Source organism: Perkinsus marinus, assembly GCF_000006405.1.
Source record: "Perkinsus marinus ATCC 50983 genomic scaffold scf_1104296971434, whole genome shotgun sequence".
In the NCBI taxonomy this organism is placed as follows: domain Eukaryota; phylum Perkinsozoa; order Perkinsida; family Perkinsidae; genus Perkinsus; species Perkinsus marinus.
In genome coordinates, this window is record NW_003202100.1 from 157,312 (window position 1) to 181,701 (window position 24,390).

Here is a 24,390-nt window from a genome sequence, read left to right on the forward strand (position 1 = left end):
ACGCGCCACAAAATTACGCGCTCGCCCAGAACCCAACACAATCCTGACTGAAGGAGACTAATGTGCTGGGATGTTGGACTGCCGAGTAATAGCCTCCGTATAGGCACTCAATGACTTCTGTAGCTCTTCGACCTTCGTACGTAGCGCGACAATCCTGCACAAAAGCAATACCCCACTCCAGGTCGTTAGGAAAACAGAAGCCGTCAAACTGGACTACACCATTTCCCGGCCACACAAAAGCAGCTCACGATTGACTTTAGATAGTATGAGCAATCGATTTAGTTTTCGAATGGATTGGCATCCACTTCGAATAGTTTTTAAGATTCAAAAATCCGTGCCGTTCTTACTAAACCGCCAACTTCCAGCTCATTGAAGAAATATTAGTGCGAAACCAAAGCGCTGACGAGAAGATGGGGCAGATCAGTGACCCCCGAAGATTCAGAATAGGTCGGCACGCCGTATGAACTCACTCTTTTTCATTCACTAGGGTAGAGCATTTGGCAATCTCAAGATCCTGATCAGTGGGAGAGGACGAGTCAAGCTTCTTCTGTTGTGTGAGCTGTCCTCTAGTTAGGTCAATCAGCCGACAATTAGCATGCCACAGCTCCTCTGAGAAGGAAGGCAGGTCAAACACTATCCATTCTATCCATCATGGACTCAGTCAAGGATGAGAAAGATCCTCATAGGGTCCCCTATCTTGGCACGTCCCAGCGATGGGCGGGATAAGCCCTCGGACTCAATCGCACTGGAGTGTCTAGTATTACTCCGCTGTAGGTCCTTCAGCTGACTATCCTCCCGCCGCCGCTTCAGAAGATCTATCACATGAGCCATCTTCGACTCCAAGGCCGCTTGGCGGGCCATGACCCTAACACTCACGAGTATACTAACAGCACGACTGGGCCCCCCTCCTACGCCTGTTGTCGCTTCGTCAACCGCATGGTGAGAAGTACCGTCTCACCCACCTCCTCCTCAAGTACCGACAGACGGTTGATCAACGCCTTCTGTCGCTCCTCAAAGGAGGCCTGCAGCTCCCGTAGTAGACCAGCTACCCGCAGAGTCTGCCGTATCTTAGCATGGGCTTCCGCCACACGCTCCATCACAACAGACGAATCACCACCGACTAACCGCTTTGAACCTATACACACTATATACCGAAAACTGAGCATCAATACCGGAGTATCAATGCCCTGTCCATAACATATTCAAAGCAGTCATCACCTCACCCCGTCTATTACCTCCTGATACGCCTTCCAAGAGGCGTGCCCACTCAGCGGCTGATTCGGGGGTATCTGTTGATGGAGATCCATGGACCGAGTTCGACATGATAAAGGAACTGCAGCAGCCGTTCGCCCGACAGCGAATGACATAACACTAGCAACACTGTATGTGACTAGTCAATAGGTTATGGCGAAAACCCCATTAAGGGACATGGCAGTACAGCAGCACGTTACATAGGTTCTCAAACTTCTACATTGTAGAACCATCTACAAGCACCTCACCTTCTCCTCCAGCATCCTACTATGCGCCCGTTTATCTTACACAGTTTCATTTGTCGACTAATATAGCGAATGGTCATATAACTTCTCAACTATCGAGTATATCGAGTCCTCCATCGAGAGAATACCACTGCCGCTGCTCATTTGCTCACCACTGCCCACCAAGGACATGGGCCCGCCTTCCTGCCCAACCGAAGTCCATTGCCTATATTCTATACTCGATCAAAGAGCACCCCAGCGATGAAAATTCATATCAGCGATTGCTGCATTGTCTTAGCTCGCCACACATTCGTTGCATGCCAACAACTACCATGCTACCAATAGCGTGGGATTTCTCTCTGGAATTCTAACTACAGGGTGCCAGCATATACAACTCATGGCTGGCGCCTACTACATTGCTTGTGAAATGTTGGACAGGAATCGCCCAGCCGGATGGGTATTGCCAGCTTAGGACTTCAGTAGTAGCTACAACCCTCCTCATCCCAACTACCCGCCCCCCCCCACCAAGGGACCCCATAGGCCCTTCGCAGTGAACACGGCATCCTATGACAGCCCGTAATCGGAGCTCTGATCGTAAGCATTCCTGTCTTGTCCGAAAATGTATACCAAATTCGGCCCAAATCGCCCTTGATCATAATAGTACAGCGAACTGCAAGCTGATCTAAGTACCGCACTCTAGAGCGACAACTGATCCGTATCGACGTCTACTTTCCAACAGAGGGGCGTCACTACTCAATAAAAAGGCTGTGTATTAGCATAACCATCTCCAGAGTAACCGCCAGTGATGACAATACCAAGGACTGCGATAAAGGATGATGCGATCATTATAATAAAGCCAACTACCTGAAAGTAAAAGTCGACTGGTGGCTGGTAATAACTCTACCAGCCATGATCGGGCACATATGTCTACTACACCATATGGCACCGGGAGCCATGGAAAAGCCACTGTTGGTATATATGTTCGCTCTCCTCAGCTGAGCTCAAGAGTTTCCTCGCTTATTACACAAGCATATATCGTATCCAACTGCGTATATAAACTGTATACTAATTCGGATTGAAATTTTCAGAATCCGACAAGAAATTTCCAAACCTTACTCAAACCCTTCATGTTGTGACTGACACATGTAGTTGACCATGTGCATATTTTTACATCGTAGTTAGAAGTTGTCCCTTACCAAACACAACATGGTGAAATCATTGAGTTATAGGGTCTCAAACGTTTCGTCAAAACTTTTTGGAAAGTAATAAGAAGCCGCAATGCTTTGTAAGATGAGAAATCCCTAAATTTCGTTGTTAGCAAAGAGCGGCTAAGGGGAACAAATAGTTGTCGCACGATGGAAGTGAGTGATTGGATATAACGAATGCTCAAGACGCTTTTCTACGGATCGCGATGATACTACAATTACCGGTTTCTGAAACTTATACCGGAGCTAGGTAGTCTCCATAACCGGAACATACATGTACTCGAGTATGTTGCATTCACCTGAAAAGGACGACAGTGGATGTCATAATGAACGTCGAAGCTCACCGTAACCGGAAACTCCTCGCTTTATGTAAAAGTACCCATCTATACCCCAGGAAGTTCCCCAAGAATTTCTGCCGATAAAATAACTGATAAAAAAAGTTGCAGTAAGCATCCATACGGTGCCCTATTCTTACTCATTTCCAGATACGCTGCCATAACCAACCATCACAACAGCGTGATCAATCTGATAATTACAGTCACCTGAAACCGGTGGTAATCCTTACACATCAGCATTGAGCGCAAAACTTACCAGAGTATATTCCACCGCTATAAAATTGGAAATCGGGATCCGAAGCATACATGGCGACGGAGACTGGAACCTTAACTAACTTACTCATCAAAGACGGCTCAGTTGATAGCTGGTAATAGCCAGTAACAACCCCGGCCTGTTAGGAATGATGATGATAGTAGTAGTGTTCGATACAAATATTACCTTCATGCCGTCGGAGAGTTTCTCAAGGGAGATTCGGCAAGTATTGTCACTTCCTTCATAAAGGTAGGTAAACTCGAGATCGATCCCTTTATCCTTTACATAATCAAAAGCTTGATACATCCAGCCTCCAGCACATCCACTGAAATGTGAGCTGTGTGAAAATTTCCTAGTGTAAAATGTAGACATACTCAACTACATGTGTTGGTGAGAATATTGAAATTTTGAGGAAATCTTCGAAACCATTGCTCACCCAAATTCGTATATACATTCTTTTATTCAGTGAAGAATTCTTAGGCTCAGCTGAGGAGAGCAAACATATAGTCCTCCAAAACTGGACGAGAAACACATGAATATGCTGCTGATTGGCTTTGGTCTAGTGGTAGAATACAACGTTGCCATAGTTTTGACCCGAGTTCGATCCTCGGATAATGTACCATGATTGGCCTCGGTCTTAGAAGCCATGAAAAAACTATATTCTTGTGTTTATCATGGCTCCTAATACCAAGGCCAATCGATGCCACTTACCCGGTCCCATAGCCTCTACTGCAATCGACAAGCTGCTGCTCGGAGAACGACCGGAGCTGACCCGTCTCGATGGCATACTTCGACTCGAGAGTACCTGCAAAGGTTCACACAAGTACGTCCAAGAGACGTTACCGGTCGATGAGAAAGCCCAGCAGCTTCCACAGGCTCCTTGATTCTTAATCGGGGTTAATACACCCTTAGATCTCCAATCCACCGAGGTTGGGAGCGATGTGGTATCAGCTGACACAAAGAGACTCAATCTGGCATGAGAAATACAACTGGTCCTACCTTCAACATCAAACTTAACATCCCTCCTCGCATCCATCTTTAAAATACCGACCTTCTGGGCGACGAACTCCTCGTGTGTGAGGTCCGCATACTCGTTGACACCCAGCGTGTAAGACAGATCTGCATAGCTAGCCACTCGGCTCATGGCGAATATGATGTTACTCACTCTGAGCGTTGACTTGCTCGATGTGATGGAGATTGGCTTGGAAGATGGCATTCCTTTTCATTTCTTCCTCCTTAGACTCGTATTTTTTACCGAACCTGCACGCAAGACATCAGAATGAAACACCACTTGACGACCACTTCACTTATGCTGGAAATCGGTAAAAGCCAAGTCCGCAGTTCCCTCGTTCAAGCACTCGAACGCAGGTAGGATTGAAAGGAGAACGAATGAGACGATAGTGCGCATTTGAGAAGCAAAGCCCACTGATAAGTTGGGGTTGTTTGTAGACTTTCTAAGGGGAGGACCGGTACTGCTACCCGCTACGGTGGCGGCGATTCCCAATTTTCTTGCGATCCCAAGAAATTGGGTATGGAAACGGTGTTCATTCTTAGAGGGAAGTCGTAGTAGACTTGGCAGTGCCAAGTTGGCACTCAGGAAGTTCCAAAGCGATGAAAGCCTTAAAACTTCACGTGAACACTACGCTACGTTCACGCACAAACTCGATGAGCGGAGCGAAGTGAGTCTTCTTCCATGTTATGGAACATGAGCACTCGGAGGCCAGCCATCACCCCAGCCACAACGTGAGGTTATCTCTACGGATTCAGAATTGACATTTCACTATGCGGTATTACGCGAATCCAAAAAGTCTTGCATCTCAAGTCCTAGCACCTGGTAAAAAGGCCCAGCTAAGAACAAGAAGTCCCCTTGAAGAGGGGTGACCTGTATCAAGTGTGATAGTCCTATACAAGGAAACACAAATCCGAATTTGATAATCAAACTCGTCCGCCTGCACAATGCGACATGTCTACACATTCGCGCCAAAATAGCGTTATGGCTGCACCGATGTGTGGTCAGCGTAAAATGACCACCCGCCTGTATAGGGAGCCCCCCCATGAACAACACGATAGTAGCTTCGCTCTCGGCGAAGGAAGAGGCATTTCATACTACTGCTTGGCCTCTTGCATCCCTCCCACAGAGAATCTCACATCACTCCACTCCGTGGAGTACACTGCTGAATTGGATTCAAACTGGGACCAAAACTATAGTATCATTACTCACGAGGACCAAGCTGTCATATTCCAGAAGCTTCACTATGAAGTGGTTGATATTCGGATGAGACTACCATCCGAAACATGAGAGACACCCAAGTGCCTTCCCAGGGAGGAATGCAACCCTACCGCGATGTTATTTGTTCACACATATTATGGTTAGCATCGCGACATTATCAAGCCTCGAAAAATTATCATCCAGAAACAGGCGTACGTTTGAGATGAAGAGAATTTTAGGGCGTAACGAAACGAACCATCGATACACATAAATGCTCAAAGTGAGTTGCAACTGAACTTGGGCACTTAAGTGTCGACTTTGTTGGAACGTGTCAAGTTTGACAGAGACGTGTCCTAGCGATACCCCACCCTCATTTCGGCAATAAATTGTCGATACTAAAGTCCACGATAGGCCAATGCATAGCACCTGGCCAGGCATGTCCATAGATCATCCTTCCGCGTGTAATGGACATGTCAAAGTGTCAAAAATCTCCTCGACGACTTTGAACATTTACTACTTGACATGTCGAAACATGACGCAATTGGCCGCAGTCACTGCAACACACCTTCCCATCCCAGAGAGGTTCCTCACTTGTGAGAGCCTTCCTAAGTTCTTGGTGCTTCCTCACCGACATATGTCGGTGACCATGTGCACAAATTTCAACACTGCCCAAAGCATTACCGTCGAGACCGGAGAGTAGCCCGATGTGTACCAGGTGAACAGCTGAGGAGGATCGGCCAGAGGAGGAATTGGAACTGCTGATGTCCGAGCTTAGACATACGAGGGAGTGAATAGTTACTCCACCTATCGATACCTACGCAGTATTATGATGATCACAAATAGGCTGGGGGTGATGACCCCCATGCCCCAGATGCCCAACTGAAGAGGCTTGACGCTTGTCAAGACCGTTTCATCGAGCTTACTGGATGTACGCTACCTAACCTGGCGTGGCGCCGATTGTGGGGATGATGTCCTGGCTCTATAAAGTAGTAGTCCTCAGAGATGGCCCTCCATCTCTAGTGTCGCGTTTTATACTAGTAGACAATCATTCCTGCGTTACTCGTAGCTCCACTCGGCTGAAGAGCAAAAAACACGGGTATCAGTTGGTAGTTTCGAAGAAGAATAGCGATCTAACCATCTATCGTCGGTGGATTAGGGCGCTCGATCTGTGGAATTCCTTACCGCCTGAGTGTTTCCCGACTGAACGCAATCGGAAGGACGATTTCAAACGCGCCGTGTCAGCATTGAACCATTTTTTGTAAAAAAAAACAGAAACCCTCCAATACTACCAGAGTGTCATCCTCGCGTATTTTGATAACTCGATGTACGACATCCAAGCCACCAATAGGGGCGCCAAAAGATACAACAGCGTTGTCGCCAAGTGGCGGGAGGGGGCTTAAGTGTGGTTCCTGGTCCATGCCAGTATATAGGGACCCTATAATAGGGTGCTGTTCTAGCAGGTGGCCTCGCCGTTTATGCAAATAATTCCGGTACTGGAATTTTTCACGCATTTTGATATAATCGTTATCGTCTTGAGTAGGCAACAAGTCACAAGTCAGTGCTTTTTCAGTGTGGTCCACACCATGCCTTCTACAAAGGAGACTCGCCAAGTACTGCCTGAAGCTTCCGAGGCTCCCAAACCCGTTCGTGAGGAGGATGCGGCCCTGCAAGAGTTGGAAGACTCTAAGGATACTCCCGGTTTCGAAATTGGAGACGATATTGTTGAAAATGCAAGTACACATGCCAGTGGTGATGAGGAGTAATATCAAGGCTGTGGGGAGGACTCAAAAGCTGACGAATCTCCCCGAATCGAATTACTCTAACTGGTAGAGAGATTGCTTATTTGTTCTTGTCATTTTCAGAGGGGAGGAATCTTCCGAGACTGAGGACGATTACGATTCGGACGACTCTGATGATGAGTAAGGGGCCAAAAGTGGAGGATATTGAAGAGCTGCATCATCTCAGGTATACTCGGAACCGTATAGGCAAAGTACCGCTGAAGTGGTATCTCGACAACCATGATCATATTGGTTATGATATCTCTGGAAAAAAGATTGCACGCACTGTGAAGACTTCCGAGATAGATACTCTCTTGAGAGCGGTAGTAAGGGCCCAGGCATTGTATGGAGGAGATCAGATTCATCGTGCTAACATAGCTGTCGCTTGTTAGGCTGAGGATCCCGATGCTTGGCGCACCGTCACTGATATCAAGAACGACAGGGAGATCAAGCTAAGTGACACCGACCTCAGGATCATACAGTGAGATCAGCCGTAGTCAACTGGCCGCCTGTCATTCAATGCCGACCTCAGGCGTATCCGGAAGGGCTTTTTCCCTACTGGTCGTGGTGATGGCGATGAGGATGAGGAATTCCAGGTAGGGTGGTGAGGTGTCTAGGAGTAGTAACCAAGGCTAATCATGGTAGGTTGAGTATGAGGACCGTATAGAAGACAAAATTCACCCAATGAGGACTCGATACCCCACGAAGAAGTCGTTCATGCCGGACCAAGACGAGGCCCGTAAGGTCAATAGATTGATCAAGCTCATAAGGGCGGGAATTATCAAGCCTAAGGAGGAGAAGCCTGCGAAGGAGGATGTATTTCATACCGCTCCTCGACGAAATCACTACTTAATGAAAAGGCTGTGTATTAGCATAACCATCTCCAGAGTAACCGCCAGTGATGACAATACCAAGGACTGCGATAAAGGATGATGCGATCATTATAATAAAGCCAACTACCTGAAAGTAAAAGTCGACTGGTGGCTGGTAATAACTCTACCAGCCATGATCGGGCACATATGTCTACTACACCATATGGCACCGGGAGCCATGGAAAAGCCACTGTTGGTATATATGTTCGCTCTCCTCAGCTGAGCTCAAGAGTTTCCTCGCTTATTACACAAGCATATATCGTATCCAACTGCGTATATAAACTGTATACTAATTCAGATAGAAGTTTTCAGAATCCGACAAGAAATTTCCAAACCTTACTCAAACCCTTCATGTTGTGACTGACACATGTAGTTGACCATGTGCATAATTTTCCATCCTAGTTAGAAGTTGTCCCTTACCAAACACAACATGGTGAAATCATTGAGTTATAGGGTCTCAAACGTTTTGTCAAAACTTTTTGGAAAGTAATAAGAAGCCGCAATGCTTTGTAAGATGGGAAATCCCTAAATTTCGTTGTTAGCAAAGAGCGGCTAAGGGGAACAAATAGTTGTCGCACGATGGAAGTGAGTGATTGGAATATAATCATTGGATATAATAAATGGTCAAGACGCTTTTTTATGGATCTTGATAGTCGGAACATACATGTACTCGAGTACGTTGCATTGACCTGAGAAGGACGACAGTGGATGTCATAATGAATGTCGAAGCTCACCGTAACTGGAAACTCCTCGCTTCAAGTAAAAGTACCCAGCTATACCCCAGGAAGTTCCCCAAGAATTTCTGCCGATGAAATAACTGATAAAAAAAGTTGCAGTAAGCATCCATACGGTGCCATATTCTTACTCTCGTCCAAATACGCTGCCATAACCAATCATCACAACAGCGTGATCAATCTGATGATTACAGTTATCTGAAACCTGTAGTAATCCTTACACATCAGCATTGAGCGCAAAATTTACCAGACGAGTATACTCCACCGCTGTAAAATTGGAAATCATGATCCGAAGCATACAAGGCAACGGAGACTGGACTTTTAACTATCTTCGTCATCAAAGCCTGCTCAGTTCGTTCTAGCTGGGACCAGCCAGTAACAACCCCGGCCTGTTAGGTATGATGATGATGATAGTAGTAGTAGTAGTAGTAGTAGTAGTAGTGTTCGATACAAATATTACCTTTATGCCGTCGGATCGTTTCTCAAGGGAGTTTTGGCAAGTATTGTCACTTCCTTCATAAGGGTAGGTTGACTCTAGATCGATCCCTTTATCCTTTACATAATCAAAAGCTTGATACATCCAGCCTCCAGCACATCCACTGAAATGTGAGCTGTGTGAAAATTTCCTAGTGTAAAATGTAGACATACTCAACTACATGTGTTGGTGAGAATATTGAAATTTTGAGGAAATCTTCGAAATCATTGCTCACCCAAATTCGTATATAAATTCTTTTATTCAGTGAAGAATTCTTAGGCTCAGCTGAGGAGAGCAAACATATAGTCCTCCAAAACTGGATGAGAAACACATGAATATGCTGCTGATTGGCTTTGGTCTAGTGGTAGAATACAACGTTGCCATAGTTGTGACCCGAGTTCGATCCTCGGATAATGTACCATGATTGGCCTCGGTCTTAGGAGCCATGAAAAAACTATATTCTTGTCTTTATCATGGCTCCTAGTACCAAGGCCAATCGATGCCACTTACCCGGTCCCATAGCCTCTACTGCAATCGACAAGCTGCTGCGCGGAGAGCGACCGGAGCTGACCCGTGCCGATGGCATACAGCGACTCGAGAGTACCTGCAAAGGTTCACACAAGTACGTCCAAGAGACGTTACCGGTCGTTGAGAAAGCCCAGCAGCTTCCACAGGCTCCTTGATTCTTAATCGGGGTTAATACATCGCCAGTTGCATGTCTCCAATCCACGTCGGTTGGGAGCTCTGTGGCATTAGCTGACACAAAGAGACTCAATCTGGCATGCGAAATACAACTGGTCCTACCTTCAACATCAAACTTAACATCCCTCCTCGCATCCATCTTTAAAATACCGACCTTCTGGGCGACGAACTCCTCGTGTGTGAGGTCCGCATACTCGTTGACACCCAGCGTGTAAGACAGATCTGCATAGCTAGCCACTCGGCTCATGGCGAATATGATGTTACTCACTCTGAGCGTTGACTTGCTCGATGTGATGGAGATTGGCTTGGAAGATGGCATTCCTTTTCATTTCTTCCTCCTTAGACTCGTATTTTTTACCGAACCTGCACGCAAGACATCAGAATGAAACACCACTTGACGACCACTTCACTTATGCTGGAAATCGGTAAAAGCCAAGTCCGCAGTTCCCTCGTTCAAGCACTCGAACGCAGGTAGGATTGAAAGGAGAACGAATGAGACGATAGTGCGCATTTGAGAAGCAAAGCCCACTGATAATGTCGGGGTTGTTTGTACACTTTCTAAGGGGAAGACCGGTACTGCTACCCGCTAGGGTGGCGGCGATTCCCAATTTCCTTGCGATCCCAAGAAATTGGGTATGGGAACGGTGTTCCTTCTTAGAAGGAAGTCGTAGTAGACTTGGCACTCAGGAAGTTCCAAAGCGATGAAAGCCTTAAAACTTCACGTGAACACTACGCTACGTTCACGCACAAAATCGACGAGCGGAGCGAAGTGATTCTTCTTCCATGTTATGGAACATGAACATTCGGAGGCCAGCCATCACACACACTACGTGAGCCTATCTCTACGGATTTATAATTGACATTTCACTATGCGTTATAACGCGAATCCAGGAAGTCCTGCATCTCAAGTCCTAGCACCTGGTAACAAGGCCCAGCTAAGAACAAGAAGTCCCCTTGAAGAGGGGTGACCTCGTTAACGTCAGGTAGTCCGCTCGCTTGAGGGTTGGTGGACGTTGACTGAACCCAACAAGGCAGAACTTGAGCCAAGATGGCTACTGTACCAATCTCTACAATATGGATCGTGGTACAATGAATCTGACACTACAGCTGTGTACACGTGCAAGTTGGCACGCAGACGCAAACGCACAAACAACAAAGGTAGCAGGAGGTAGCAGGCCTTGGCAGAACCCTATAAACTTAAAGGACTAAAAAGTTGCCCTCAACGTTCCTCTAACACCTGCATGAAGTGTAATAGTCCTATACAAGGGAACCCAAAGCCGAATTTGATAATCAAACTCGTCCGCCTGCACAATGCGACGTGTCTACACATTTGCGCCAAAATAGCGTTATGGCTGCACCGATGTGTGGTCAGCGTAAAATGACCACCCTCCTGTATAGGGAGCCCCCCCCATAAACAACACGATAGTAGCTTCGCTCTCGGCAAAGGAAGAGGCATCTCATACTACTGCTTGGCCTGAGGCCAATGGCCTCTTGCATCCCTCCCACAGAGAATCTCACATCACTCCACTCCGTGGAGTACACTGCTGAATTGGATTCAAACTGGGACCAAAACTATGATATCATTACTCACGAGGACCAAGCTGTCATATTCCAGAAGCTTCACTATGAAGTGGTTGATATTCGGATGAGACTACCATCCGAAACATGGGAGATACCCAAGTGCCTTCCGAGGGAGGAATGCAACCTTAACGCATTTGTTCATCCATATTATGGTTAGCATCGCAAAATTATCAAGCCTCGGAAAATCATCATCCAGAAACAGGCGTACGTTTGAGATGAAGAGAATTTTAGGGCGTAACGAAAGGAACCATCGATACACATGAATGCTCAAAGTGAGTTGCAACTGAACTTGGGCACTTGAGTGTCGACTTCGTTGGAACGTGTCAAATTTGACAGAGACGTGTCCTAGCGATACCCCACGCTCCTTTCGGCAAGAAATTGTCGATACTAAAGTCCACGATAGGCCAATGGATAGCACCTGGACAGGCATGTCCATAGATCACCCTTCCGCGTGTAATGGACATGTCAAAGTGTCAAAAACGTCCTCGACGACTTTGAACATTCACTTGACATGTCGAAACATAACGCAATTGGCCGCAGTCACTGCAACACACTGTTAAGGATCGGTCTAATTGTGAGCGTTACCCTCGGACTGTTGATGAACACAGGTTCCCAAGACAAGGACGAAACCTGCTCTTTTCTTAAAGGAGCACAGTGCGAGACACGTTCTTAGCTATGCACAACGCTATGCATGAAAGGCGCATAATCGCGCCGTCTACTACAGGTATCTCTCTGTGGTACTTCAACCTCGTCCCCCTGTTCATCACAGGTAGAGCGGAGGTATTATCGACTAGAAAACGAATCATGATTTACCAATATAAGGACAAAAAAGGACTAACATCTACGTAGATGACATAATGATTTACTCTTTAGGATATCCATCACTGTCGAAACTAGTCTCTCGCGGGCTACCACCCGGAATAAACCGTACGGGAACATGGCGATGACGCAACGTTCTGGTCAAACCATGAACTTCTGGTGCACCTTCTAGTTGGAGCTCCGCCTGCCGATTCGGATCTGGTTGGACTCCGTCAGATACCGGGTCGTTGCGCACCGACGCGGAGCTGACAGAGTTAGACGATATAGTAAGGTCACCAGAATGGGCAGAACCATTGTCTTCATCAATGATCTCGGGACACTCCTCGGTGTGGGCGGAGATGATCCGATCATTGGCAACATTCAAGAGTTGGACCGATGGGTCGGCAACTCTTTCCAAAGTAGAAGAATGAGTAGACGAAGTGACAACGCGGTACTTGGAAGGCATAAAGCGCTCACCGGTACGTCGTTCATGTGGAGGTTTCAATACCCATACTTGCTGACCGACGTTGAAGGAGACTTCTCCTTCTGGAGGAGGAACTGCCACGGGTTGTTCGGCTCCGGTACGTAGTTGTCGCCCTAGGAACCTCTCCGTTGGGGCTTCTCCCGTAGCGCTATGTGGAGTACTGTTGTAGGCTTCTAGGCACTGTTGTAGCTTGTCCACCAGAGGCAGCGTCGAAGGTAGATACATAAGTTTAGTTTTAAGGGTACGATTCAACCTCTCCACGCATGCGTTGGCAGTTGGTCTATAGCCGCTAGTTGCGACCAATGTAACCCCTCGTCGTCGAAGTCGAGAACGGAGTGAAAAAAAACCCGTTCCACGATCACACCGAAGATACAAGGGCCACCCCAGCAAAGATGTTGTGAAGATTGAGCATGAGGCTGTCCAGATATTCTCGCCTGACTCGCTTCTTATTGGTCGAGCCGTTGCATATCGGCTGTACTCATCAACAGTGACCAATATAGGTTGACCAAGATAATAGGTAACATCTGCAGCCACCATTTCCCACGGGAACGTAGCCAATCTTCTGGGTGCAGCCGTGTTTAGTGGAGTCTTCTTGGCTCGTTCGCGGCGACAGCGCTCATCCTGACACCCTTGGAGAGCGGAGTGAGCGGAGGAAGCCAAGTTTGGTATATAAAATACCCGCTTCAGAACTTTTGTGACAGCTTTCTCGCCTGCATGTACCAACGACGTGTGGAGTTTCAGAATCACGTCTTTGTGCAGGCACTCTGGTAGGATTGGCAGACCATCTTTCTTCTCTAGTTCCGCCAACGGACCGACTCCTTGGGCTCGCCTCAGCTCGGAGTTTGATGGCCACCAAGCCTGTCCCTCGCCCCCCAGCCGTGGAACGAAGGCGACAAGCTTGTGGGCGTCGTTCTCCGCACAGTAGGGGTTGATGTTGAAATCCACCCGGGTAACTGTGTCGGCTAAGTTGTCACACGAACGGACTTGGCAATGTCCGAGCAATCAACGTAGCAATAAACATCTTCTTCCCTCGATGGTAATTGCCAAGGTCCTCGCGCTGGATCGCCGCGATCTCGAAGTTGGTTGGCCAACTGGATACAATATGCTGAGACATTAGGGGCCGGAGCCTCATTCTAGCGCGAGTAGTCGGAACCAATAGAGCGACCCAGAAGTCGCTTACCGATAGCTACTGATGGTCGTAGTCATCGCAGTACCGGTTGATGAGACGCCAACGTACCTAGCCATGAAGAGATATCTCGGGCCGTGATATCAAGTGGTTCTTGGGATAAACGTTGCTCGAAGGCTAACAGATCAGACAGGGGAACTCGCCGTTTCCAATACAAACGGCCATCCAGGTTGAAGTATTACAGAGAGATACCTGTAGTAGATGGCGCGATTATGCGCCTTTCATGCATAGCGTTGTGCATAGCTAAGAACGTGTCTCGCACTGTGCTCCTTTAAGATAAGAGCAGGTTTCGTCCTTGTCTTGGGAACCTGTGTTCATCAGCAGTCCGAGGGTAACGCTCACAATTAGACCGATCCTTAACACACACCTTCCCATCTCAGAGAGGTTCCTCACTTGTGAGAGCCTTCCTAAGTTCTTGGTGCTTCCTCACCGACATATGTCGGTGACCATGTGCACAAATTTCAACACTGCCCAAAGCATTACCGTCGAGGCCGGAGAGTAGCCCGATGTGTACCAGGGAACAGCTGAGGGAGATCGACCCAAGGAGAAATTGGAGCTGACGATGTCCGTGCTTAGACATACGAGGGATTGAATAGTTACTGAACCTATCGGTACCTACGCAGTATTGTGACAATCACAAATTGCCTGGGGGTGATGACTCCCATCATTTCGATGGGCCAGCTCCTTCCGCTTCCTGTGTTTGTCAGTATACCATCACGAGGCACTAAATCGTCGGCAGGGAGAGGTATGTCTTACATTGTGTATCTTCCAAAAGTATGCACCGTAATGATGAGGTGTTATCAACAGAAACCCTCCAATACTACCAGAGTGTCATCCTCGCGTATTTTGATAACTCGATGTACGACATCCAAGCCACCAATAGGGGCGCCAAAAGATACAACAGCGTTGTCGCCAAGTGGCGGGGGGGGGCTTAAGTGTGGTTCCTGGTCCATGCCAGTATATAGGGTGCTGTACTAGCAGGTGGCCTCGCCGTTTATGCAAATAATTCCGGTACTGGAATTTTTCACGCATTTTGATATAATCGTTATCGTCTTGAGTAGGCAACAAGTCACAAGTCAGTGCTTTTTCAGTGTGGTCCACACCATGCCTTCTACAAAGGAGACTCGCCAAGTGCTGCCTGAAGCTTCCGAGGCTCCCAAACCCGTTCGTGAGGAGGATGCGGCCCTGCAAGAGTTGGAAGACTCTGAGGATACTCCCGGTTTCGAAATTGGAGACGATATTGTTGAAAATGCAAGTACACATGCCAGTGGTGATGAGGAGTAATATCAAGGCTGTGGGGAGGACTCAAAAGCTGACGAATCTCCCCGAATCGAATTACTCTAACTGGTAGAGAGATTGCTTATTTGTTCTTGTCATTTTCAGAGGGGAGGAATCTTCCGAGACTGAGGACGATTACGATTCGGACGACTCTGATGATGAGTAAGGGGCCAAAAGTGGAGGATATTGAAGAGCTGCATCATCTCAGGTATACTCGGAACCGTATAGGCAAAGTACCGCTGAAGTGGTATCTCGACAACCATGATCATATTGGTTATGATATCTCTGGAAAAAAGATTGCACGCACTGTGAAGACTTCCGAGATAGATACTCTCTTGAGAGCGGTAGTAAGGGCCCAGGCATTGTATGGAGGAGGTCAGATTCATCGTGCTAACATAGCTGTCGCTTGTTAGGCTGAGGATCCCGATGCTTGGCGCACCGTCACTGATATCAAGAACGATAGGGAGATCAAGCTAAGTGACACCGACCTCAGGATCATACAGTGAGATCAGCCGTAGTCAACTGGCCGCCTGTCATTCAATGCCGACCTCAGGCGTATCCGGAAGGGCTTTTTCCCTACTGGTCGTGGTGATGGCGATGAGGATGAGGAATTCCAGGTAGGGTGGTGAGGTGTCTAGGAGTAGTAACCAAGGCTAATCATGGTAGGTTGAGTATGAGGACCGTATAGAAGACAAAATTCACCCAATGAGGACTCGATACCCCACGAAGAAGTCGTTCATGCCGGACCAAGACGAGGCCCGTAAGGTCAAGAGATTGATCAAGCTCATAAGGGCGGGAATTATCAAGTCTAAGGAGGAGAAGCCTGCGAAGGAGGATGTATTTCATACCGCTCCTCGACGAAATCACTACTTAATAAAAAGGCTGTGTATTAGCATAACCATCTCCAGAGTAACCGCCAGTGATGAAAATACCAAGGACTGCGATAAAGGATGATGCGATCATTATAATAAAGCCAACTACCTGAAAGTAAAAGTCGACTGGATGCTGGTAATAACTCTACCAGCCATGATCGGGCACATATGTCTACTACACCATATGGCACCGGAAGCCATGGAAAAGCCACTGTTGGTATATATGTTCGCTCTCCTCAGCTGAGCTCAAGAGTTTCCTCGCTTATTACACAAGCATATATCGTATCCAACTGCGTATATAAACTGTATACTAATTCAGATAGAAGTTTTCAGAATCCGACAAGAAATTTCCAAAACATCCTCAAACCCTTCATGTTGTGACTGACACATGTAGTTGACCATGTGCATAATTTTCCATCCTAGTTAGAAGTTGTCCCTTACCAAACACAACATGGTGAAATCATTGAGTTATAGGGTCTCGAACGTTTTGTCAAAACTTTGTGGAAAGTAATAAGAAGCCGCAATGCTTTGTAAGATGAGAAATCCCTAAATTTCGTTGTTAGCAAAGAGCGGCTAAGGGGAACAAATAGTTGTCGCATGATGAAAGTGAGTGATTGGAATATAATCATTGGATATAATAGATGGTCAAGACGTTTTTCTACGGATCGTGATCATACTAGAATTACTGATCTTTACTGGGACTTATACCGGAGGTTCCGGTCCGGAGCTTATCATGAAACTTCATAATCGGAACATACATGTACTCGAGTATGCTGCATTGACCTGAAAAGGACGACTGTGGATGTCATAATGAATGTCTAAGCTCACCGTAACCGGAAACTCCTCGCTTCAAGTAAAAGTACCCAGCCATACCCCAGGAAGTTCCCCAAGAATTTCTGCCGATGAAATAACTGACAAAAAAAGTTGCGGTAAGCATCCATACGGTGCCCTATTCTTACTCTCCTCCAACTACGCTGCCATAACCAACCATCACAACAGCGTGATCAATCTGATAATTACAGTCACCTGAAACCGGTGATAATCCTTACACATCAGCATTGAGCGCAAAACTTACCAGAGTATATTCCACCGCTATAAAATTGGAAATCGTGATCCGAAGCATACATGGCGACGGAGACTGGACTCCTCTGTATCTTCAGCATCAAAGCCTGCTCAGTTTGTTGTAGCTGGGACCAGCCAGTAACAATCCCGGCCTATTAGGAATGATGATGATGATGATGATGATGATGATGATGATGATAGTAGCAGTGTTCGATACAAATATTACCTTAATGCCGTCGGATCGTTTCTCAAGGCACTTTTGGCAAGTATTGTCACTTCCTTCATAAAGGTAGGTAAACTCGAGATCGATCCCTTTATCCCTCACATAATCAAAAGCTTGATACATCCAGCCTCCAGCACATCCACTGAAATGTGAGCTGTGTGAAAATTTCCTAGGGTTAAATATAGACATACTCAACTACATGTGTTGTTGAGAATATCGAAATTTTGAGGAAATCTTCGAAACCATTGCTCACCCAAATTCGTATATACATTCTTTTATTCAGTGAAGAATTCTTAGGCTCAGCTGAGGAGAGCAAACATATAGTCCTCCAAAACTGGACGAGAAACACATGAATATGCTGCTGATTGGCTTTGGTCTAGTGGTAGAATACAACGGTGCCATAGTTTTGACCCGAGTTCGATCCTCGGATAATGTACCATGATTGGCCTCGGTCTTAGGAGCCATGAAAAAACTATATTCTTGTCTTTATCATGGCTCCTAGTACCAAGGCCAATCGATGCCACTTACCCGGTCCCATAGCCTCTACTGCAATCGACAAGCTGCTGCTCAGAGAACGACCGGAGCTGACCCGTGCCGATGGCATACAGCGACTCGAGAGTACCTGCAAAGGTTCACACAAGTACGTCCAAGAGACGTTACCGGTCGATGAGAAAGCCCAGCAGCTTCCACAGGCTCCTTGATTCTTAATCGGGGTTAATACATCGCCAGTTGCATCTCTCCAATCCACGCCGGCTGAGAGCTCTGTGGCATTATCTGACACAAAGAGACTCAATCTGGCATGCGAAATACAACTGGTCCTACCTTCGACATCAAACTTAACATCCCTCCTCGCATCCATCTTTAAAATACCGACCTTCTGGGCGACGAACTCCTCGTGTGTGAGGTCCGCATACTCGTTGACACCCAGCGTGTAAGACAGATCTGCATAGCTAGCCACTCGGCTCATGGCGAATATGATGTTACTCACTCTGAGCGTTGACTTGCTCGATGTGATGGAGATTGGCCTGGAAGATGGCATTCCTTTTCATTTCTTCCTCCTTAGACTCGTATTTTTTACCGAATCTGCACGCAAAAACATCATAATGCAACACCACTTGACGACCACCTTACTTATGCTGGAAATCGGTAAATGCCAAGTCCACAGTTCCCTCGTTCAAGCACTCGAACGCAGGTAGGATTGAGAGGAGAACGAATGAGACGATAGTGCGCATTTGAGAAGCAAAGCCCACTGATAAGTTGGGGTTGTTTGTAGACTTTCTAAGGGGAAGACCGGTACTGCTACCCGCTAGGGTGGCGGCGATTCCCAATTTTCTTGCGATCCCAAGAAATTGGGTATGGAAACGGTGTTCATTCTTAGAGGGAAGTCGTAGTAGACTTGGCAGTGCCAAGTTGGCACTCAGGAAGTTCCAAAGCGATGAAAGCCTTAAAACTTCACGTGAACACTACGCTACGTTCACGCACAAACTCGATGAGCGGAGCGAAGTGAGTCTTCTTCCATGTTATGGAACATGAGCACTCGGAGGCCAGCCATCACCCCAGCCACAACGTGAGGTTATCTCTACGGATTCAGAATTGACATTTCACTATGCGGTATTACGCGAATCCAAAAAGTCTTGCATCTCAAGTCCTAGCACCTGGTAAAAAGGCCCAGCTAAGAACAAGAAGTCCCCTTGAAGAGGGGTGACCTGTATCAAGTGTGATAGTCCTATACAAGGAAACACAAATCCGAATTTGATAATCAAACTCGTCCGCCTGCACAATGCGACATGTCTACACATTTGCGCCAAAATAGCGTTATGGCTGCACCGATGTGTGGTAAGCGTAAAATGACCACCCGCCTGTATAGGGAGCCCCCCCCCATAAACAACACGATAGTAGCTTCGCTCTCGGCAAAGGAAGAGGCATCTCATACTACTGCTTGGCCTGAGGCCAATGGCCTCTTGCATCCCTCCCACAGAGAATCTCACATCACTCCACTCCGTGGAGTACACTGCTGAATTGGATTCAAACTGGGACCAAAACTATAGTATCATTACTCACGAGGACCAAGCTGTCATATTCCAGAAGCTTCACTATGAAGTGGTTGATATTCGGATGAGACTACCATCCGAAACATGAGAGACACCCAAGTGCCTTCCCAGGGAGGAATGCAACCCTACCGCGATGTTATTTGTTCACACATATTATGGTTAGCATCGCGACATTATCAAGCCTCGAAAAATTATCATCCAGAAACAGGCGTACGTTTGAGATGAAGAGAATTTTAGGGCGTAACGAAACGAACCATCGATACACATAAATGCTCAAAGTGAGTTGCAACTGAACTTGGGCACTTGAGTGTCGACTTCGTTGGAACGTGTCAAGTTTGACAGAGACGTGTCCTAGCGATACCCCACCCTCATTTCGGCAATAAATTGTCGATACTAAAGTCCACGATAGGCCAATGCATAGCACCTGGCCAGGCATGTCTATAGATCATCCTTCCGCGTGTAATGGACATGTCAAAGTGTCAAAAATCTCCTCGACGACTTTGAACATTTACTACTTGACATGTCGAAACATGACGCAATTGGCCGCAGTCACTGCAACACACCTTCCCATCCCAGAGAGGTTCCTCACTTGTGAGAGCCTTCCCTAAGTTCTTGGTGCTTCCTCACCGACATATGTCGGTGACCATGTGCACAAATTTCAACACTGCCCAAAGCATTACCGTCGAGGCCGGAGAGTAGCCCGATGTGTACCAGGGAACAGCTGAGGGAGATCGACCCAAGGAGAAATTGGAGCTGACGATGTCCGTGCTTAGACATACGAGGGATTGAATAGTTACTGAACCTATCGGTACCTACGCAGTATTGTGACAATCACAAATTGCCTGGGGGTGATGACTCCCATCATTTCGATGGGCCAGCTCCTTCCGCTTCCTGTGTTTGTCAGTATACCATCACGAGGCACTAAATCGTCGGCAGGGAGAGGTATGTCTTACATTGTGTATCTTCCAAAAGTATGCACCGTAATGATGAGGTGTTATCAACAGAAACCCTCCAATACTACCAGAGTGTCATCCTCGCGTATTTTGATAACTCGATGTACGACATCCAAGCCACCAATAGGGGCGCCAAAAGATACAACAGCGTTGTCGCCAAGTGGCGGGGGGGGGCTTAAGTGTGGTTCCTGGTCCATGCCAGTATATAGGGTGCTGTACTAGCAGGTGGCCTCGCCGTTTATGCAAATAATTCCGGTACTGGAATTTTTCACGCATTTTGATATAATCGTTATCGTCTTGAGTAGGCAACAAGTCACAAGTCAGTGCTTTTTCAGTGTGGTCCACACCATGCCTTCTGCAAAGAAGACTCGCCAAGTGCTGCCTGAAGCTTTCGAGGCTCCCAAACCCGTTCGTGAGGAGGATGCGGCCCTGCAAGAGTTGGAAGACTCTGAGGATACTCCCGGTTTCGAAATTGGAGACGATATTGTTGAAAATGCAAGTACACATGCCAGTGGTGATGAGGAGTAATATCAAGGCTATGGGGAGGACTCAAAAGCTGGCGAATCTCGCCGAATCGAATTACTCTAAGTGGTAGAGGAATTGCTTATTTGTTCTTGTCATTTTCAGAGGGGAGGAGTCTTCCGAGACCGAGGACGATTACGATTCGGACGACTCTGATGATGAGTAAGGGGCCAAAAGTGGAGGATATTGAAGAGCTGCATCATCTCAGGTATACTCGGAACCGTATAGGCAAAGTACCGCTGAAGTGGTATCTCGACAATCATGATCATATTGGTTATGATATCTCTGGGAAAAAGATTGCACGCACTGTGAAGACTTCCGAGATAGATACTCTCTTGAGAGCGGTAGTAAGGGCCCAGGCATTGTATGGAGGAGGTCAGATTCATCGTGCTAATATAGCTGTCGCTTGTTAGGCCGAGGATCCCGATGCTTGGCGCACCGTCACTGATATCAAGAACGACAGGGAGATCAAGCTAAGTGACACCGACCTCAGGATCATACAGTGAGATCAGCCGTAGTCAACTGGCCGCCTGTCATTCAATGCCGACCTCAGGCGTATCCGAAAGGGCTTTTTCCCTACTGGTCGTGGTGATGGCGATGAGGATGAGGAATTCCAGGTAGGGTGGTGAGGTGTCTAGGCATAGTAACCAAGGCTAATCATGGTAGGTTGAGTATGAGGACCGTATAGAAGACAAAATTCACCCAATGAGAACTCGATACCTTACGAAGAAGTCGTTCATGCCGGACCAAGACGAGGCTCGTAAGGTCAAGAGATTGATCAAGCTCATAAGGGCCGGCATTATCAAGCCTAAGGAGGAGAAGCCTGCGAAGGAGGAGGTATCTTATACCACTCCTCGACGAAACCCAATTGCATGTCGCGTTTCAGGAAGAAGTGTTTGATGCTTGGGGCGATGAGGACGAGGAAGGGGAGGGCAGGAAGCTGAAGGGTGAGATTGATTCTGGCATCCTTCTTTTGACGCAGCCTGCCTTAGGCCCAGCGCCAATACCAGCTCCGAAGCAGGCCCTGCCTACTCACAGTGAGAGCTACAACCCTCCGGATGAGTATCTATTCGATGATGTAAGCTCACGGTGTTGTTGCTTCGTCTTCTTCTCACATGGTGGTCCTAGGCTGAGAAAGCTGAATGGGAGGCCGGTGATGACAGTATTAGGAAGCAGAATTATATGCCGCAGAAATTCGCCTGTTTGCGACACGTTCCCTTCTACAGAGATTTCCTCAAGGAACGTTTCGAGCGATGCCTCGATCTTTATCTTTGTCCTCGAGTGGTGAAGAAGAAGATGAATGTTGGTAATTCGTCTGATATGCCCACTCGGACTCGCGGCTGATCGTCTCTGGCCAGATCCGTTGTCGTTGTTGCCACAATTGCCGTCACCTTCGGACCTCCGACCCTTCCCTACTACTGTGGGTGTCGACTTCAAGGGCCACCATGAGAAGGTCACTGACAGCAGCTTCAATGCTACGTGAGGCCTTTGCTTATACCACGCCATTGAGAAATCACGTCTTGGTCTGTTCAGTGGGGAGCTGTTGGCAACCTGTGCTGCTGATGGGTTGAGGATATGGGATACACTCAGTGGATGCTGCCTTCTGCAAAGGAGTCCGACTAAGGCAATCGTTAAACAGAAAAACGATGAGGGAGAGTGTAGTAGAAGGAACCGCTCTGGTGTTGGCGAGTGACTGCCTTTTTCAGTGGTTGAAGTTGAGGTAGACGTGTCACCACTGTGTGTCTCGTGGCACCCTAAATATGCTGATATTCTGGCCGTGGGCACCAATAACGGAACGGTGGAACTACTCAGGTAAGCTCGAAGCATTGCAGGTATTGTTTTGCGCAATTACGGTTGGGCAATCAGGCCGCAGTGTGTGAAGGCATCGCCGGCGGCAGAGGAGGATGAGGAGAGTGAGGATGAGGACGAGGAGGAGTCGGCCGGTCCGAGGCGACCGACGGCCAATGCTGACCTTTTGGAGCCAGTTGAGGATGGGTGATCTCGAAGCCCTTCACATGAGGTTGAGGATTTATCAAGGTTTCAGGGATTGGACTGCCGTTAGCGATGCTCCAGGGTTTGAGGGTCTTCTCATTAAGGCTGATGAACGCGCTGATATCACTAAACTAACGTGGCACCCTAAAGGTAACCTGGTCCCTGGAGAGCTCTGAGTGATGTCGTTGGTAGGATGGTATCTATCCCATGTGGCGCCCAATGCGGTACAAGTGAGGTCTCAGTGTGTTATACACAACCTGAGGTCTCAGAAGACTATCAGACCGTTCAGCAAGTCGAAGGGTGGCAAGATACAGGCCTCGGCCTTCCATCCTCGGAAACCGCAGTTCTATATCTGCACTCAGAAGAATGTAGGTCCTAGGATTGGTCATGTTCTTGGGAGTTTGTGCATGCGTGCACGAGGATGGTATATACGTGCAGGGACTTGTGCTTTTCAGAATAGATATCACAGTGTGATGGTTGCATTATGATGTGTATCAGGTCCGGCTGTATGATCTGAAGGCTCAGTCCTTGGTGCGTACCTACGTCTCGGGCGCTCAGCATATCATGGCGATTTCGGTCTTCCCTGGGACCGGTGAGCATTTGACCATAGTCAGTCAGGATAGAAGATTGTGTTGGTTCGATAATGAGCTTGGCAATAAGCCTTGGAAGACTTGGAGGTATACTCTCCTCTTGCTTCCCCATGAGCTGCTGATGACCATATTTTTGACAGATATCATAAGCGAGTGGTTCGTGATGTTGAATTCCATCCCTTGGCCGCGGGAAGGCTTCCTCTTATGGCAACCTGCTCTGATGATGGCAGTGCTCATATATTCCACGCGAAAGTGTAGGTTACCATGCAATGTTCTGTCGTTCTCCTAAACTGGTATAAGGAATTGTGTGGGCTGCTGTCCCCATAAGGGGACACTCCGTGTCACTGTTGCTGTGTGTAAGGTACAACGATGCTATGTCGAATCCACTGGTGGTCCCAGTGAAGAAGCTACGCCCTAAGGATGGTGGTCGAATTCTCTCTTGCTCGTGGCACCCTCATCAGCCTTGGATCCTCCTTACAATGGGAGACGGTCGTGTCCAGATGTGGGTATAAGTTGAAGTTATTCGGGATGCTCCTCAACAACTGTCCCAACGTTTCTCTACCAGCATTATACGTCATTATCAGCTTGACTAGGTAGAGACTTGTGTTCATTACTGGAACCCGCGCAATTGACTTTGCAATTAATCTCATTGAGGTAGACGTCGTGATTGTGTGCTAGCAGCCATAAGTTCTTAGCTAAAAACTCATCGTGGACTTGTTGTGTGTGGAGACAAAATTAGGTTTTTTTGTTGTTGAAGTTA

The 24,390-nt window shown here is 47.4% G+C and overlaps 7 protein-coding genes and 2 non-coding genes across 10 annotated transcripts; 4 read left to right on the forward strand and 5 right to left on the reverse strand.

The window, feature by feature from the left end:
- Positions 1–57: 57 nt before the first annotated feature.
- Pmar_PMAR010916 (hypothetical protein) lies at positions 58–1,323 on the reverse strand (the record flags this gene model as incomplete). The annotated part of the gene is made up of 5 exons (XM_002766890.1): positions 58–154; positions 471–609; positions 765–865; positions 913–1,135; positions 1,236–1,323. 5 exons carry the CDS (start codon positions 1,321–1,323, stop codon positions 58–60), a joined length of 648 nt encoding a protein of 215 aa, XP_002766936.1.
- A 1,603-nt stretch (positions 1,324–2,926) lies between these two features.
- Pmar_PMAR010918 (cathepsin L, putative) lies at positions 2,927–4,676 on the reverse strand (the record flags this gene model as incomplete). The annotated part of the gene is made up of 9 exons (XM_002766891.1): positions 2,927–2,979; positions 3,025–3,107; positions 3,156–3,222; positions 3,272–3,407; positions 3,455–3,593; positions 3,980–4,073; positions 4,112–4,387; positions 4,434–4,528; positions 4,576–4,676. 9 exons carry the CDS (start codon positions 4,674–4,676, stop codon positions 2,927–2,929), a joined length of 1,044 nt encoding a protein of 347 aa, XP_002766937.1.
- On the forward strand, positions 3,816–3,885 carry Pmar_PMAR010917. The gene has a single exon. It is a non-coding gene; the product is annotated as a tRNA-Gly (tRNA).
- A 2,384-nt stretch (positions 4,677–7,060) lies between the features above and the next one.
- Positions 7,061–8,188, forward strand: Pmar_PMAR010919 (ribosome biogenesis protein bop1, putative; the record flags this gene model as incomplete). Its single annotated transcript, XM_002766892.1, has 6 exons — positions 7,061–7,236; positions 7,340–7,396; positions 7,443–7,578; positions 7,648–7,736; positions 7,788–7,851; positions 7,901–8,188. The coding sequence occupies 6 exons, from the start codon at positions 7,061–7,063 to the stop codon at positions 8,186–8,188; spliced, it is 810 nt and encodes a 269-aa protein (XP_002766938.1).
- Positions 8,189–8,751: 563 nt separating this feature from the next.
- Positions 8,752–10,549, reverse strand: Pmar_PMAR010921 (thiolproteinase SmTP1, putative; the record flags this gene model as incomplete). Its single annotated transcript, XM_002766893.1, has 10 exons — positions 8,752–8,816; positions 8,862–8,944; positions 8,993–9,059; positions 9,109–9,250; positions 9,322–9,460; positions 9,847–9,940; positions 9,979–10,092; positions 10,141–10,260; positions 10,307–10,401; positions 10,449–10,549. The coding sequence occupies 10 exons, from the start codon at positions 10,547–10,549 to the stop codon at positions 8,752–8,754; spliced, it is 1,020 nt and encodes a 339-aa protein (XP_002766939.1).
- Positions 9,683–9,752, forward strand: Pmar_PMAR010920. Its single transcript has one exon. It is a non-coding gene; the product is annotated as a tRNA-Gly (tRNA).
- Positions 10,550–12,481: 1,932 nt separating the features above from the next.
- Positions 12,482–12,883, reverse strand: Pmar_PMAR010922 (hypothetical protein; the record flags this gene model as incomplete). The annotated part of the gene is made up of 1 exon (XM_002766894.1): positions 12,482–12,883. One exon carries the CDS (start codon positions 12,881–12,883, stop codon positions 12,482–12,484), a length of 402 nt encoding a protein of 133 aa, XP_002766940.1.
- A 2,282-nt stretch (positions 12,884–15,165) lies between these two features.
- Pmar_PMAR010923 (Ribosome biogenesis protein BOP1, putative) lies at positions 15,166–24,199 on the forward strand. Of its 2 annotated transcripts, none has more exons than XM_002766895.1 (18): positions 15,166–15,367; positions 15,471–15,527; positions 15,574–15,709; positions 15,779–15,867; positions 21,602–21,665; positions 21,715–21,885; positions 21,935–21,995; positions 22,041–22,126; positions 22,177–22,354; positions 22,407–22,527; positions 22,582–22,661; positions 22,755–22,860; positions 22,915–23,043; positions 23,093–23,190; positions 23,233–23,408; positions 23,539–23,717; positions 23,771–23,884; positions 23,992–24,199. In XM_002766895.1, the coding sequence occupies exons 1-18, from the start codon at positions 15,192–15,194 to the stop codon at positions 24,140–24,142; spliced, it is 2,172 nt and encodes a 723-aa protein (XP_002766941.1). In that variant the 5' UTR covers positions 15,166–15,191; the 3' UTR covers positions 24,143–24,199. The 2 variants fall into 2 exon arrangements, with proteins under 2 accessions (XP_002766941.1, XP_002766942.1); XM_002766896.1 differs by lacking the exons at positions 15,166–15,367; positions 15,471–15,527; positions 15,574–15,709; positions 15,779–15,867 and adding exons at positions 20,860–21,050; positions 21,154–21,210; positions 21,257–21,392; positions 21,462–21,550.
- Positions 16,920–18,754, reverse strand: Pmar_PMAR010924 (cathepsin L, putative; the record flags this gene model as incomplete). The annotated part of the gene is made up of 9 exons (XM_002766897.1): positions 16,920–17,020; positions 17,066–17,148; positions 17,197–17,263; positions 17,313–17,451; positions 17,526–17,664; positions 18,051–18,144; positions 18,183–18,464; positions 18,511–18,605; positions 18,654–18,754. 9 exons carry the CDS (start codon positions 18,752–18,754, stop codon positions 16,920–16,922), a joined length of 1,101 nt encoding a protein of 366 aa, XP_002766943.1.
- Positions 24,200–24,390: the final 191 nt, after the last annotated feature.